The sequence below is a fragment of the Stegostoma tigrinum genome, chromosome 27, assembly GCF_030684315.1.
Source record: "Stegostoma tigrinum isolate sSteTig4 chromosome 27, sSteTig4.hap1, whole genome shotgun sequence".
NCBI classification, from domain to species: Eukaryota; Metazoa; Chordata; class Chondrichthyes; order Orectolobiformes; family Stegostomatidae; genus Stegostoma; species Stegostoma tigrinum.
Window position 1 is genome coordinate 32,983,133 of NC_081380.1, and position 13,750 is coordinate 32,996,882.

At 42.5% G+C, this 13,750-nt stretch overlaps 1 protein-coding gene across 3 annotated transcripts in view; it reads right to left on the minus strand.

Moving 5' to 3' along the window:
• LOC125464766 (TNF receptor-associated factor 4-like) overlaps positions 1 to 13,502 on the minus strand; it is a 96,792-nt gene extending 83,290 nt beyond the window's left edge. Inside the window, exons 1-2 of one of the 3 annotated variants that reach the window (XM_048557568.2) lie at positions 13,216 to 13,502; positions 12,164 to 12,311 (exon numbers count right to left, since the gene is read on the minus strand). In XM_048557568.2, the coding sequence (XP_048413525.1) occupies positions 12,164 to 12,306 (143 nt within the window). In that variant the 5' untranslated portion in view covers positions 12,307 to 12,311; positions 13,216 to 13,502. Of the gene's footprint in view, positions 1 to 12,163; positions 12,312 to 12,468; positions 12,586 to 13,215 lie in introns of those variants that run through there. The other 2 variants (XM_048557566.2, XM_048557567.2) reach the window with 2 other exon arrangements.
• Between the last annotated feature and the right edge of the window lie 248 nt (positions 13,503 to 13,750).

Genomic DNA, 13,750 nt, shown 5'->3' on the forward strand with positions numbered 1-13,750 from the left:
GAAACAAGAGAGAGAGACTAAATTGTTAAAAAAGAGTGCATTTTTGTTGCCACTGTTATTCCAAAAGTGAAGATGTACAGCAAAACTGCAATTTTAAAAGGACAAAATAAAAGCCAATTTTAAAACCTTTCTGCTAATTTTAAAAATTTTTTAAAAGCCAGCAATTTGTTTCAATACCCATTTGCACCAGCCCATTTCATTTGACCTTTGATAATTATTAATTACTTATCCTATTCAGGTAGACTCTTGAACATGTTACAGCAAACCCTGCAGCATAAACTGTCCTCTAATGCATTCAAACACAAAAGCAACTGCGCTTCCTCTTAAGGTTTAAAATTGAATTTTAACAAATTGCAAAGCAAAGTTTTTCAAAGCGAAAGCTCACTTGCACCAATGTCTTGTGTTTGCACACAGTCACATTCCTGACTGTACTTGAAGTTTTTCAGTCACTCATGAGCAATTCAGAACGCTCCTGACCTTCATCTTAGGGAAGAAAGTCATTACAATTACACAAAGCTACAGTCAGAAGTGGATATAAATTATTTGGAAAAGTAGCTTTTCTCTCTTGTTTAACAAAAAAAAATGTGGGATACTCATCAACTTGCATATGACTACTGAGTCCCACTCAACCATTAGGGAGGCAATGCTTAGACTATTAATCCAGAAACTCAGCTCATGTTCTGGGGTTAAAATTGTCACAGAGATAGGAGGAACTGCAGATGCTGGAGAATCTGAGAGAACACTGTGTGGAGCTGGATGAACACAGCGGGCCAAGCAGCATCAGAGGAGCAGGAAAGCTGACGTTTCGGGTCGTTTCTGAAGGGTCTCGACCTAAAATGTCAAGCTTTCCTGCTCCTAAGATGCTGCTTGGCCCGCTGTGTTCATCCAGCTCCACACCTTGTTATCTCATGTTCTGGGGACCTGGGTTCAAATCCCACCGTGGCAGATGGTTGAATTTGACTTTTCAATCAACCAAGAAGGGTCTAATGGCTACCACAAAACTTTTATCAATTGTCAGAAAAATTTTTCAGGTTCACTAAGTGCCCGTTAGGTATGGAAATATGCCATTCTTACCTGGTTTGGCATACATGTGACTCCAGACACACAGCAATGTAGTGGACTCTTCACTGCCCTCAAGGCAATTAGGGATGGGCAATAAATGCTGCCTAGGCAGCGACACCCTCATCCCATAAGCGAATTTTTTAAAAAAATCTTATTGTTTGATCACACTGTTAAAACTTTATCTGAAGTACTAGAACAGCTTTTTAAGACAAAAAATTAACACCAAACTACTTACATCCTTGTGCCAGGAAGTCTATAATCAGCACCTACCAACATGTCACTTTTCACAAATCTCTTTCAAGCTTACTGTATTTGCCTTTCCAAATAAGGTTAAAAATGTAATAGAGATAATCAGAACACAGTGACGGTGTCTATTCACTCCCCCAACCCTCTGCTGCCAGCTGTTCCTTAATCTTCCTGTAGCTACGGTTCCAGGTACGCAGGGAGCTAAGTTGTGGGCTTCGGAAGGGGGAGACATGCTCTTTAACAGCTGCGGGTCTCAAAACATGGCTGCATCGCACACCACGCCCGCGCGCCCCCCCCCATTCCCCCAAACACGAGTGGACAGGTCTCAGAACCTTTCACTGATTCTCCCCTCCTTAACCCATGGGGGCACTGTGGCCAAACTCTCATTACCATCCCCAATTACAAACAACTAATGAGGGTAAAAATTGAACTGGAGATGTTTGTTTATAAAAGCAAATTGCTGGAGAAACTCTGCAGGTCTGGCAGCATCTGTGGAGAGAGAAACAGACTTTAACGTTTCAGGTCCAGTGACCCTCTTGCAGACCTTAGGGTGCCCCACTCAGTTTGGTAAAGCAATTGTTAATGACATTGGAGGTTTCCTCAAAATTACATTCTCCTGATGAGTAAATTGTTTCTTTTATGCATTCTTTCAGTAAAGACTGAAGACAATGTAGGAACTGAGCTTTTGCAGATAATCCCTTTATACTGGATACCCATTAACACCTCTAATCCTACAATGAAATGCTGACATTGATTTGAACGGCAGACAACTCTGAAAAGGTCAATGCGCTGTTAAAAGAAAGGCCCGAGGGGCTCATAAACAAAGCCCATCCCTCGTGATATTGAAACAAAACATCTTGAGTAGGGCTCGTGTTGCAGCCCACTCACAGAGAACAAATGGTGACCGTCACTGCCCAGTAGGAGGGGGAAAGCAGCTGCCTGCAGCTACCAAGCTGTCGGACGCTGCCTGGGAACAACACCCTGGGGTGCTGAAGAAAGGGGTTCCTTCGAGCTACTCACCTGGACAGCTCTTGCTGCAAGGCGAGACCTGGTGGATCAACTGCCCCACTTATCCAAGCCCCTAACCCAATACAGGCCCAGTCAAACACAGGCGAAATGAAAGCTGTAGACTGAATTTGACAGACAAGGGGGTTAAAAAGAAATCTTATGAAGTTCATACACCCTCAATGTCTTCGATGTATCATCTAAAAGAGTGCAGACCACGCTTTGCGGTTTATTAAATAGATGGGTAGTGACAATCAAGACAGTCTCACAAATTTGTCATACATTGGAGTGCCTCTTTCAAAAACTTATTTGTTCTGCTTCGTTGCACCCTTACTGTTCTCTGTCTGAATCTCTCCAATCAAGGTCTGCCCTGCTGCAGTCCAAAACAGTCCTCATCAAAAGTTACAAATGACATCCCCATGTGGTTATGCCATGGGTATGCATAGCTGATAGTCCATCTTGACCTGCCCGCAGCTTTTGTCCTCCTCCAACGACACTGTTCTTAGCTGGATGGGATGGGTCTTGCCGATTATCACTCGTGATAGCTCTCTCGTTCATTATCTTTGGCACGCCCACACTCTCTTCCCACAGGCATCTAATCCTTGACTTTTTCCCTATTCCTCATCTACATCTCTAAGCGATACCATCCGAAAGCAGAGTGGTTATTTTTCTGTCTACACTGATGACAGCTGGCTAGACCTCGACACCTCTCTCCACTCCCTCACATTCTTGTTTTTTTTAAACAGACTGCTTATCTGGCATCCAACAATGACCGAATAGATATTTTCTCCAACTAAATACAGGACAGACTGAAGGCATTGTTTTTTGGTGTCTACTCCAAAATGCTGCCTTCTTGCAACCAACTAATCCCAGGCAACGGTCTGAGACTGAACGTGTTCATTTGCGACTGTGGGGTCCTCTTTAACCCAGAGATCAGCTTCTGACCACACACCCATACAATCACTTAGACCACCCATTATCACCTCCACAACATCACCCAACCGTGTTCCTGCCTCAGCTGGCCTACTGCCAAAATCTTCATTCACATCTTCAATACCTACAGACTTGACTGTCCCAATACGCCACTGACTGGTCTCCTATGTTCCATAAGCTTGATCATCCAAAACTTCTCCCAGTTCCCTAATTCACACCAAGTCCTTTATCATTTGTCATTTTCATGCTTATTGACCTACACTGTTCCCAGTCAACCAACAAAGGAACACAATAGAGAACATGTAGGCCATTCTAACAGATCATGGCTGACCTTCTCTCAAATGTTTTGTCATACAATTCTCATCCCTATTTTTAAATCCTTTGGTGTCTGATTTTATTAAACAACACTCTTATGGAGCATGATGGGTGGGTGGTTAGTTATTGATTTTTTAAAAAGTGTTATACTAACACAAGTTCTGTTGCAGATTGTCAGACTTAAATTCCAATTAAGTCTCTGAAAAGACCAATCTAGTTTCATAACAGCAACTAGCAATCAATTGCTTATCAATCTAACCTACAGGAAACCAGTAAAAGTAATGGTTCATGTTCCAGCTATCTCAAAAGGAGACCTCTACAAAATGAGCACAACAGCAGACTGTCAATGTAATCAACATAAACTGAGATTTATCGGCTAAAATTCTGTGACAGAAAAAAAAGGGGTGATGGGAGAAGAGACAGAATTGGCAAGCCCAGGCTTCAGGCCCGCTTGTAGAATACCCCAAAGTGTACCCTAGAATACCAAGAGGTACATAAGGGTATTTTGTTTGAAGACCTAAAATTTTTGAACATTGGTTACCAGGGCAAACCCACCCATCATTCTGGACTTGTCTCTGTAGTGACAGGATAAAACTTGCTTCCAGTCAAAATCAACTCCCTCCACAGCACTGAGCACTGCTCTCAATCACACCACAAAACTTCAAAGCTTACAGCTTCGCGCAGAAGTTAATGCCTCACAAGCAGGCACATCCACCAGCACAGCACCTCCAATGACAAATGAGCCAGTGGGTTAAACGCCACTAATAACTACAGGCTGTGTAGCTCCCACAAGCTAAATAAGGATTTCAATCAAAAGCACACTGCAAAATAAGCTTTAAAACAATTGTGATGGCAAACGTCTGCTAGTCAGATAGCAGTATATTTACAATCACAAATATTGTAAAATGTTTAACCTACACCAGCATTTCTGAGCAGACTCTTCAGTTAGAATTTTGCTTTTATTGCATTTAAGAGGCCCTGATTTGAATGTTTAATCAGCAGATTAAATTCATACACCCTCTGCTGTCTTAAATTGCTACAGGACAGTGTAGTAATTGTGGTGATACAAGGAAACATATTCAGCATTCATTCCAGGAGGCAAACGGAACTTAAAGAGTGAAGCCAAGTTTAGCATTTTAAAAGCCAAAATTTCCACCCACCAAACACCCTCCTTTTCCTAAAAATCATAATGTCAGAGTGTATCCAATCAGGCTGTATTTGCCCCGAAGTGAGGCCACATTCTTTTTCTTAACTAAGGGGAGAGACTACTGCTCGACTGAAAGTGGTTCAACCATGTTAAACACGACCCCATTTCTGACCCAATTGGACCATTTTTCTGTAGAAGGGTCTAGGCCCGAAATGTCAGCCTTCCTGCTCTTCTGATGCCGCTTGGCCTGCTGTGTTCATCCAGCTCTACACCTTGTTATCTCAAGATTCTCCACCACCTGCAGGTCCTACTATCGCTGAAACACCTTAAGACCCGCCTCTTTGACAATCTTTTGGTTGCTATCCCTAATATTACAAATAGCTCAGTGTCACATTTTGTTTAATAATAGATGTGTCTTCGGACGGTTTGTGTGAGAAGATGCAAATTATTGTTGTTGATTAGAACACTTAAATGTAAATACATATGTCGGCAGGTAAAGCAGTAAGATTTTTTAAAAGTTGTTGGTAAAACCTATAAATGTCAATTAAAAGGAGTATCACACTTCAATGAGCTAAGGAAGCACAGGGGCCAGGTGACTGGAGACAAACCTCCTGCAAGAACAAGCTTGTCCTTCAGTGACATTTAGATTGACAGAAACTGAACTAAACCGAAACCTTGCGTCCAAAAGCAACACTAATGCAAATCCTCAGTTCATGCTTTGGCTCATTTCCAAATCTGATGCTTTCAGTATTTTGCTTTCACCAGCATGGTGTCGCTTTACAGACTGAACTGCACACCTATTCCTGCCCAGAGATAATAGGAACAACTGTTTTAACTCAGACTTTCGCAATATGTTTTCAAAAAAAAATGTCTAGTCTATAAGGATATAGAGTGTGTCATGCACGCTTACCAAAACAATTAACTGTTTCTATATGGAGTTATCAATTGTGTTTAATTGTATGTGCTCAAGTGAAACTCCAAACAGAAACAAATATGTTTCAAGCTAAATACATGCATGACTAAGATCGGCCCCAATACTAATTCTTGCCAAATGGGTTGAAAGAGAACATAAAATGGTAAAACTACTGAACACTAACGCATGTACCCCGGTTAAAACACATTACCCAACCAAGCGATACAACTCAGTAGAATTTCTAACTGAGATTTCAGGAGCTGCAGATGCTGGAGAATGAGACAACAAGGTGTAGAGCTGGATGAATACAGCAGGCCAAGCAGCAAAGGAACAGGAAGGTTGCCGTTTCGGGCCGAGACCCTTCTTCTGAAGATCGAAAGGCAGATCTACCAATCAAAGCCTTAAATTAGATTAGATTAGATTAGATTCCCTACAGAGTGGAAACAGGCCCTTTGGCCCAATAAGTCCACAACGCCCCTTGAAGCATCCCACCCAGACCCAGACCCAGACCCCGAGAACCCACACGCCCCTGAACACTATGGGCAATTTAGCATGGCCAATCCACCTAACCTGCATATCTTTGGACTGCGGGAGGAAACTGGAGCACCTGGAGACCCACGCAGACACAGGGAGAATGTGCAAACTCCACACAGACAGTCGCCCGAGGCTGGAATCGAACCCGGGTCCCTGGTGCTGTGAGGCTGCAGTGCTAACCACTGAGCCATTGTGGCACCCTTAAATTTAGCGTTTCCTTCAGATGTCACAGCTAAAGATCCATAAAAAAGTCATTTTCTGACGAAGGGTCTAGGCCTGAAACATCAGCTTTCCTGATCCTCTGAGGCAGCTTGGCCTGCTGTGTTCATCCAGCTCTACACCTTGTTACCTCAGATTTTCTGTGGTGGGCTTGTTCACAGAATATTACAACTGACAGAAACAGTTGGAACTGACATTGCATCACAAAGCCAATTTTACAATGTTTTCACACTTTATAGACAGTTATATATGATACAGGTTACATTTTTTAGGGTTAGATTTGCAACATGCAAAACGTTGGATAAATGACTAATGAGCAATGACCACAAAAAAGGAGTGAACAGAACAAAACCCTCATCACGCCTCTCTATTAAGCTTGAATTTCTCAATACATTCTGGGCATTATCTCCCTGCCCCATTAACTCTTACTCAGCACCTCCGTCTTCACAACTCCAACTGCACCAGACTCATGAAGGTCAATAATTAGCTTAAAGATCTCTTGTATCTGCAATAATCATCAAAATTGGAGTCTACATTTGGTAGCATATTACTCCTGAAAATGACCAGGTAAGCCCATCTTATGACTCAATAAATCCATAACTTCATATATACATTTACACTCAACAGTCTTTAAGAAGAAGTGATACCTAATAATTACTCTCCTCACTGCATTCAGATGCCAAGAGAAATATTGTCATGAGGCATATGTAATGAATTGGTATCAATGCATTTCAGGAAAAAGCTCGTTGAAACCAAATGTTTCGGTGACAATGTTCCATGATAATGCTAGTTATCATTTCAAATTGTTCTCACCAGCATCCACAGCAACTGTACTATAATGTTACATAGCTCAAAATACTCTCTCCAGATACTAATCAAGTTTTTCAAGGACCAGATCTATAATTATCTTACTGGGCGTCTATCACAGACAAGCAGACACTAAAGTTTCACACGTACCAGCTAAATTTTACTAAAATGCTAGTGATCCAATTAGTCATGGCATTGGGAGAATTTGTCTCACTAAAGCAAAGCTACTTTTGTGCACAGCCAATATCCAGAGCAGCGATACCAGCTCCCAAAGCCAGGCACTTGCACTGCCAGCTGCAGCCTTGCAGTGATTTGCCAAGAAGATTTACTTAAACGATGGGTCTTCCAAGCTGCTCACCCTTCTAAAATAAAGCAATTATACCTGTGGATGCAGGCAGCTATTGGAGGATGCCTGGGTCACTGCTCAACTTAAAATTAGATGTTTAAAAACTTTTGAGATGTCCCAGTGAGAACTCAGCACTTAACGCTAATGGAGTGTGCCTGGTGTATTGTTGAATATGTAACAATTTGGCCTTTCACTGTAAGTACATTTTCACCTCAATATGCTGAATGCACAAGGGCTATATTTTGATAGAAATCCTCCAGGCTTTCCAAACAAAATGATTTACCATTTGCCCAAAGATCATAAGGCAGATCTACCGATTAAAGCCTTAAAGTCACATTCAGTGTTGCCTTCAAGATCCAAAAAGTCATTTTCCAAAGAAGGGTCTTGGCCCAAAACGTCAGCCTTCCTGCTCCTCTGATGCTGCTTAGCCTGCTGTGTTCATCCAGCGCTGCACCTCGTTAGCTCATATACCCATGTCCAAAAAGAAATTTGCACCAGCGCAGCAAGACTTCAATTAAAAAGCAACTGATAAACCATCTGCAAGAGTCCAATTGACTTCATGTCAGTACTGCAAATATCACCTCATTTTAGCTGGCTATATACCAGCAAGACCATCAATTAAGTCTGTGCATTTACAAATAGGATCAGAATATGTTTCTTTTTAAATTGAATTTGAACTGATCGCTGACCTGCTGTAAATCATTGGGAGGTGATGGGTAATCAGCCTAGAACCATCAATAGTAGCAGGTCAATATTTTTTCACATACCAATCAACCACTCTGGTTAAAAAAAATGTATAAATTTAAATTGGTTAGTTGCAGAGATAAACGGCTGTGCACATCGACTATGGAAAGCTTTTAATCCTTGGAGAGTACAGACAAACAGCTGCTTGTAGCTGCAGGCATCTTCTGCTAAAGCAGTGGCTTGCCACTTGACATTTACAGGTCAAAGCTCGAACAGAGATATTCAGACTAGAAAGTGCCTATACTTAGTCCGTCAGCTTGTAATAAATAAACATAAATGCATCATCGTCTATAAGATGCCACTGGGCTCCAAAACCAAAAAACTTATTTCATGCTTCACTTTATCCAAGCTATTTATTAATTACTGCCTTAGGAGCCAGACTGACAGTGATTTCACAGATTCCAATGTAACAAAATGCTAGACAAGAGAAGAATGGCTGATTCCAGTCAAATTGCACTGAAGTCGCTTGCTCCAATTCCCTACACTTCTTTGACTGAATATTGGCTCCACTCCCATTCCACATTGCTTTTGTCTAATAAGGAGATGGGACATGAACTCAGTTGTCACCACCTCTCCTTCCCCTTGCTCACCCCCATGTTATCCCTACTGTAAATGCAATGAATGAACGATGCCCTTTAAGAATCCAGTTGCTCTCTAAACTGTGGAATTCACTCTTTCCCAAGGGGTGACCCTTTACATATTTTGACATGCCCAAGCTACCAGAGTGCCCCAATTTTGCAGAGCCTGTATTGGCAATTAATTTGAAAGCTTCATTATAAAAGGAAAGCAAGTCATCTAAAGAAAATTCTCATTATTAGTCCAGGCATTCCACTTTTTTTTGAAAGAAAAAAGCTATTGTTTAGACGTATATTTTTCATATAAACAGCACTGAATTTAAAGGTGATTTCTGTGACAAATAATATTTTGAAGAGAAACAAGACATTATTTACAGTACAGAATCAGACCATTCAAACCAATAGGTCAGACCAGGCAGTCATAAAAAGTTAATCCTGATTGTGTCTCCACAGACACCGACAGACCTGCTGAGTTTCTCCAGTGCTTTCTGCCTTTTATTTATTTCAGATCTCCAGCATCTACAAAATATTCTCAGTTTAGGTCTATACCTCCAGAGTGCTCTGAAGATGGGGCTGTTATAAACAAAAACAAACTTACATTTATTAGGCACTTCCTACAAACACTGGACATTTCAATTCGAAAAAAAAAGTGTTACCACTGTTGTGATATAGGGAAATTCAGCTAAGCAAAATTGGAAACAACTGCACTTCTGCATAATGAATGGTATTTGAAATTGTGTGAAATGAAGGGCTTTTAAACCTATCTTTGGGAACACAATTTAATTCCTCCTTCATTAAAAAAGAAAAACATCTCTTCCGATTTTAGAGCAACCAAAGTGAAACCCTTTATCTTCTGCCTCCCATTCACAAGTCGCAATTCACCAGAAATGACAGCTGGATTTTGACATCTATTTAACTAGGCACAGTGAGAGAAACAGGCAAGAGTTAAATGGTTGAGACTGTTTAAGCTGTATTTTTAAAACCGTCGATAACTATTCAACGGCATGCTGCAGGAAGCAAAAGAAAGTCATTGTTCAGAGGATTAATTTGTTCCAAGCACTTCACTTCTCTGGCTGTCGAGATTGACGGCCCATTTCTGTTGCTTTTATGTACAGAACATAATTTACATCAAAGCCAGCTACTTGAGGAGACAGCTCTGCATTTGCTGTTCATACATTTCTGATAAAAACCGAGGGCAAGGATTATCAACAGAAGAAACTTTATCCACTAAATGTGAAAAAAAGTAGCTGCTTTTTTTTCTAAAGCAAGCTAGTTGTCAAATTAATTCTCCACCCCCCCCCCCAACACGCGCACACTTTTATTCATAAATAAATCAACAGAAAAGGGACCTCGGAATCATATCATAAGAATACCTCTTTCTTAACCATCATCGAGATTTTAGCTTGGAAAGCACACCAGTAAACCATGAAACGAGCAGAAATCTACTCCAGCCAAAGCTAACAACTGATTTTCCTATCAGACATTAAGTATTGCTATTCAGAAATACACAGACAGGCTCAGAGGGGAGGAGACGGCGGAGGTGGGGAAGAGGAAGAGTCACCCGGGGCTGGCAGTGTTGGGTGGGTGGGGGAAGCAGACGCCTAAAAAGATGGGGGGGGGGGGCGGGCGGAGCGGAGAAACAAAGAGGACAAGCATCCAGGGAGGGAAGGGATGGAGGGAAGGGGAGAAGACTGGCACCCAAAAAAAAAGCCAAACAGCCGAAGGTGGAGAAAGTGAGAAGAGACAGAGACAGACACCCAGAGAGGCAGAGACACGCAGGCAATTGCGTAGCTTTGATCCACAAAGCTGTACACTGTACATAATTGATGAAAGCCGGCAACGGTTATAAATGGGCACACACAAACGCTAACAGAACGTGTGCAGAGTTTTATTCCCCCGTCTATCTCAGAAACCTGGACCAGGCGTCAATCTCTGATGTGATGAAGATATGACGGGGAGATGTGTCAATGGACTCAGGCGCCAGTAGCGAATCTGGACGGAGTTTCGCCCCGGGGCGATTCATTAAGAATTCGCCAGCGTTCGGAACAGTTAAAAAGGAAATGGGCTGTTTCGGTGGCAGGTTTTCTTTTATTAAGAGATTGTAATCGCCCTCAATTATTTTTCCAGCGATTGGCAATGATGTTAAGACCTGGTTTGAAAGTGGGGGAATACGACAGGAAAATGTCTAACGACAGAATTGCGCTCCGTATTACTAATAATGCACAGTCAGATTTAGTCGAGAACAAAACCCAGTCACAATCTGCTCTGTACTCCAAGTAAAATGAAGACTGTTCAACTTTGAGGTGCCTTTCCCTTCGAAGAGGAATCTTTTATTTGGACCAAAGTTTCCGTGCAAGCTGCAGATTACCATGAATCGTTTTTCCACAGTTCCCGGGCCAAGCGCAGGGTCAGGTCCTGTAGGAGCTGCAGGGATATGTTGCAGGAAGGTGATTAAACAGTACAGTGCAGTGTTCCTCCGGACGGACCCGGAGAGACTGGGATAGTCCCTCTTCACATTCCCAGCAGCGGGCCCCACTTGCACTCTTAAACGGGAAAGCTCAGCCTTCCTCAAAATATTATCGTCGTTTCTTTTCACAAACAAAAGTCAAAAGTTTGGTGGGCGAAATCAAATCATGAACGTTAATGACACAGACAGAATTTTGCAAATTCAACCCCCGGTGTTGTCTGTGGGCCCCACCTTCACAGATTCCATTTCAGAGACAAATCGAGTGGAGTTAAAGGGTGGTGGAACTGAGTATTTCTGCGCTGTGTCTCGATCCTATGAGTTTCTGACAGCAAGCATCGGTGGGATTGTAAACGGAAAGCGCACTTGAAAAGCGAACTCCGGATTTAACCAGACCTCAGAGCGAAAAAAAATCCCAAAACCATCAGGACTAAACATTCTGTCTGGTAATTAGTGTCTATATTCCGGAATAACTACCACTGAAAAGACCTATCCTCTCTCTTTTCTATTGGGTATTTATTTGCAGTTGTGCGCTTTAATGGACACGTCTCTATCTTCGTATAGACCGTACAGTATATATCCTGATGTCTGCATACACGCACCTTTCTCTCTACAGTACATGGATATCAAAGCTGAATATTTCTGCATAACTGTTATGCATACACGCATCCCTCTATAAACATAAAATCATTCCACACACCTTAATTGAATTGAATTAGCTTTATCGTCACCTTAGGTATTAGGTACAAACACAAGGAATTGAGCCTACGACAAACAGATTAAGACGAGGATTGTGAACTCTTGTTGCTGACTGCCCCAGTTTTCGGGAGTTCCCCCGAGTTTCTGGCTTTACCTGAGAAATTCTTGGAGGCAGGTGTCACAGAAGCGATGGCCGCAGGTCGAGACTTGCACGGGTTCCCGCATCGGCTTGTTGCATAGCGGACACTGAAAGCGCCGCTTGGGCTTCTCTAGAAACTTGTAATCGTAACCCGGCATGGTGGCTTAAAAGAGACGAGACGGCGTGAAAAAGTGCGCCGACCGCTAGTTAGCATTCACTGAAAACAGAAAATAATTCCCCTCACCACCCGCTCTCTCTCTCACACATACTACACATACACATACACATACACATACACATACACATACACATACACATACACAATGGGGTTACTGCATCCGGCTGGGAGACTATAACTCAACTCCACACTAACCAGCAGCAGCTAAGCTTTGCCCCTCCGCCTGGCTGCCTCTGAATGAAGGAGGCTCGCTGCTGTGTTGATGTTTGGAGATGATTTTCCTGGAGAAGGTTCACGTGTTAGAGAGGGGAGGAGATTTAGCAGCACTACTGCTGCCCCGGGTCCTAGTGACTTCAGTCAACAATCAGGATAATAAAATGTGAGGCTGGATGAACACAGCAGTCCAAGCAGCATCTCAGGAGCACTCTGATGAAGGGTCTAGGCCTGAAACGTCAGCTTTTGTGCTCCTGAGATGCTGCTTGGACTGCTGTGTTCATCCAGCCTCACATTTTATTATCTTGGAATCTCCAGCATCTGCAGTTCCCATCATCTCAGTCAACAATCAGCCGGCTTTAGGTCCTCTACAGACTTCCCGGCTGAATTAATTCATTACTATTTGGTATTACTATAAATTCATTACTTATGAATTAAAGTCACTTCCGTGACCGCCTGAAAACTGATTTATATTTTCAAACACCAAGGTAGGTTATAATCCTTCTGCATATAAAAATGTCTGGAATTGTATAATCAGAATTTTAACGTGAGGAAGTATGAAGGATATACATCTCTAAAAAAATTCACAGAAACGCACTCCTCCCTAAGTTTCACAGCCTCGGCTACTCTTCAGACGCCCACACTATAGTGAGATCTGTACACATGATAGATTTACCTGTTGGGGAGCAGTGTTGGGAGGTGGTGTGAGGATTTGAATTATCGATCTGTACAATCGTCCCACTCTTGTCTACAGTCAACTAGGGGACAGCCAGGGGCTTTGTTTGGAATGGGCACAAAACACAGTCTCTTTCTCGTCCGGGAATATCCTGCCACATTAAAAGCGAGAGAAAACGGCAGCTGTGGCCCGAACATTCCCCCTGCTCAGTCAGAAACAGACGCTGACGAACGAAGGTTAAAAGATTCTCTCATAAGCCATTCCTTTGTGAGCCGTGCTGAGCACCAACTGGTCGTCCCGCGTCTCTTTATATTGTCTTAAGGACACAGAGCTACTGTCTCATACCGGATGTATCTACCTCGTCCTTCATGCTAGTAAACAGGAGAGAGATTCGAGATACAATTGTAATAACTACTGGGGGTGTAGTCCGCTGTGGATCAAGAGACCGCTGTGCGTGTGTGTGTGTGTGTGTGTGTGTGTGCTTGGTTACAAATTCCTTCTTATCCTCTTGGGGAAGCGATGTAATTTGCTAACT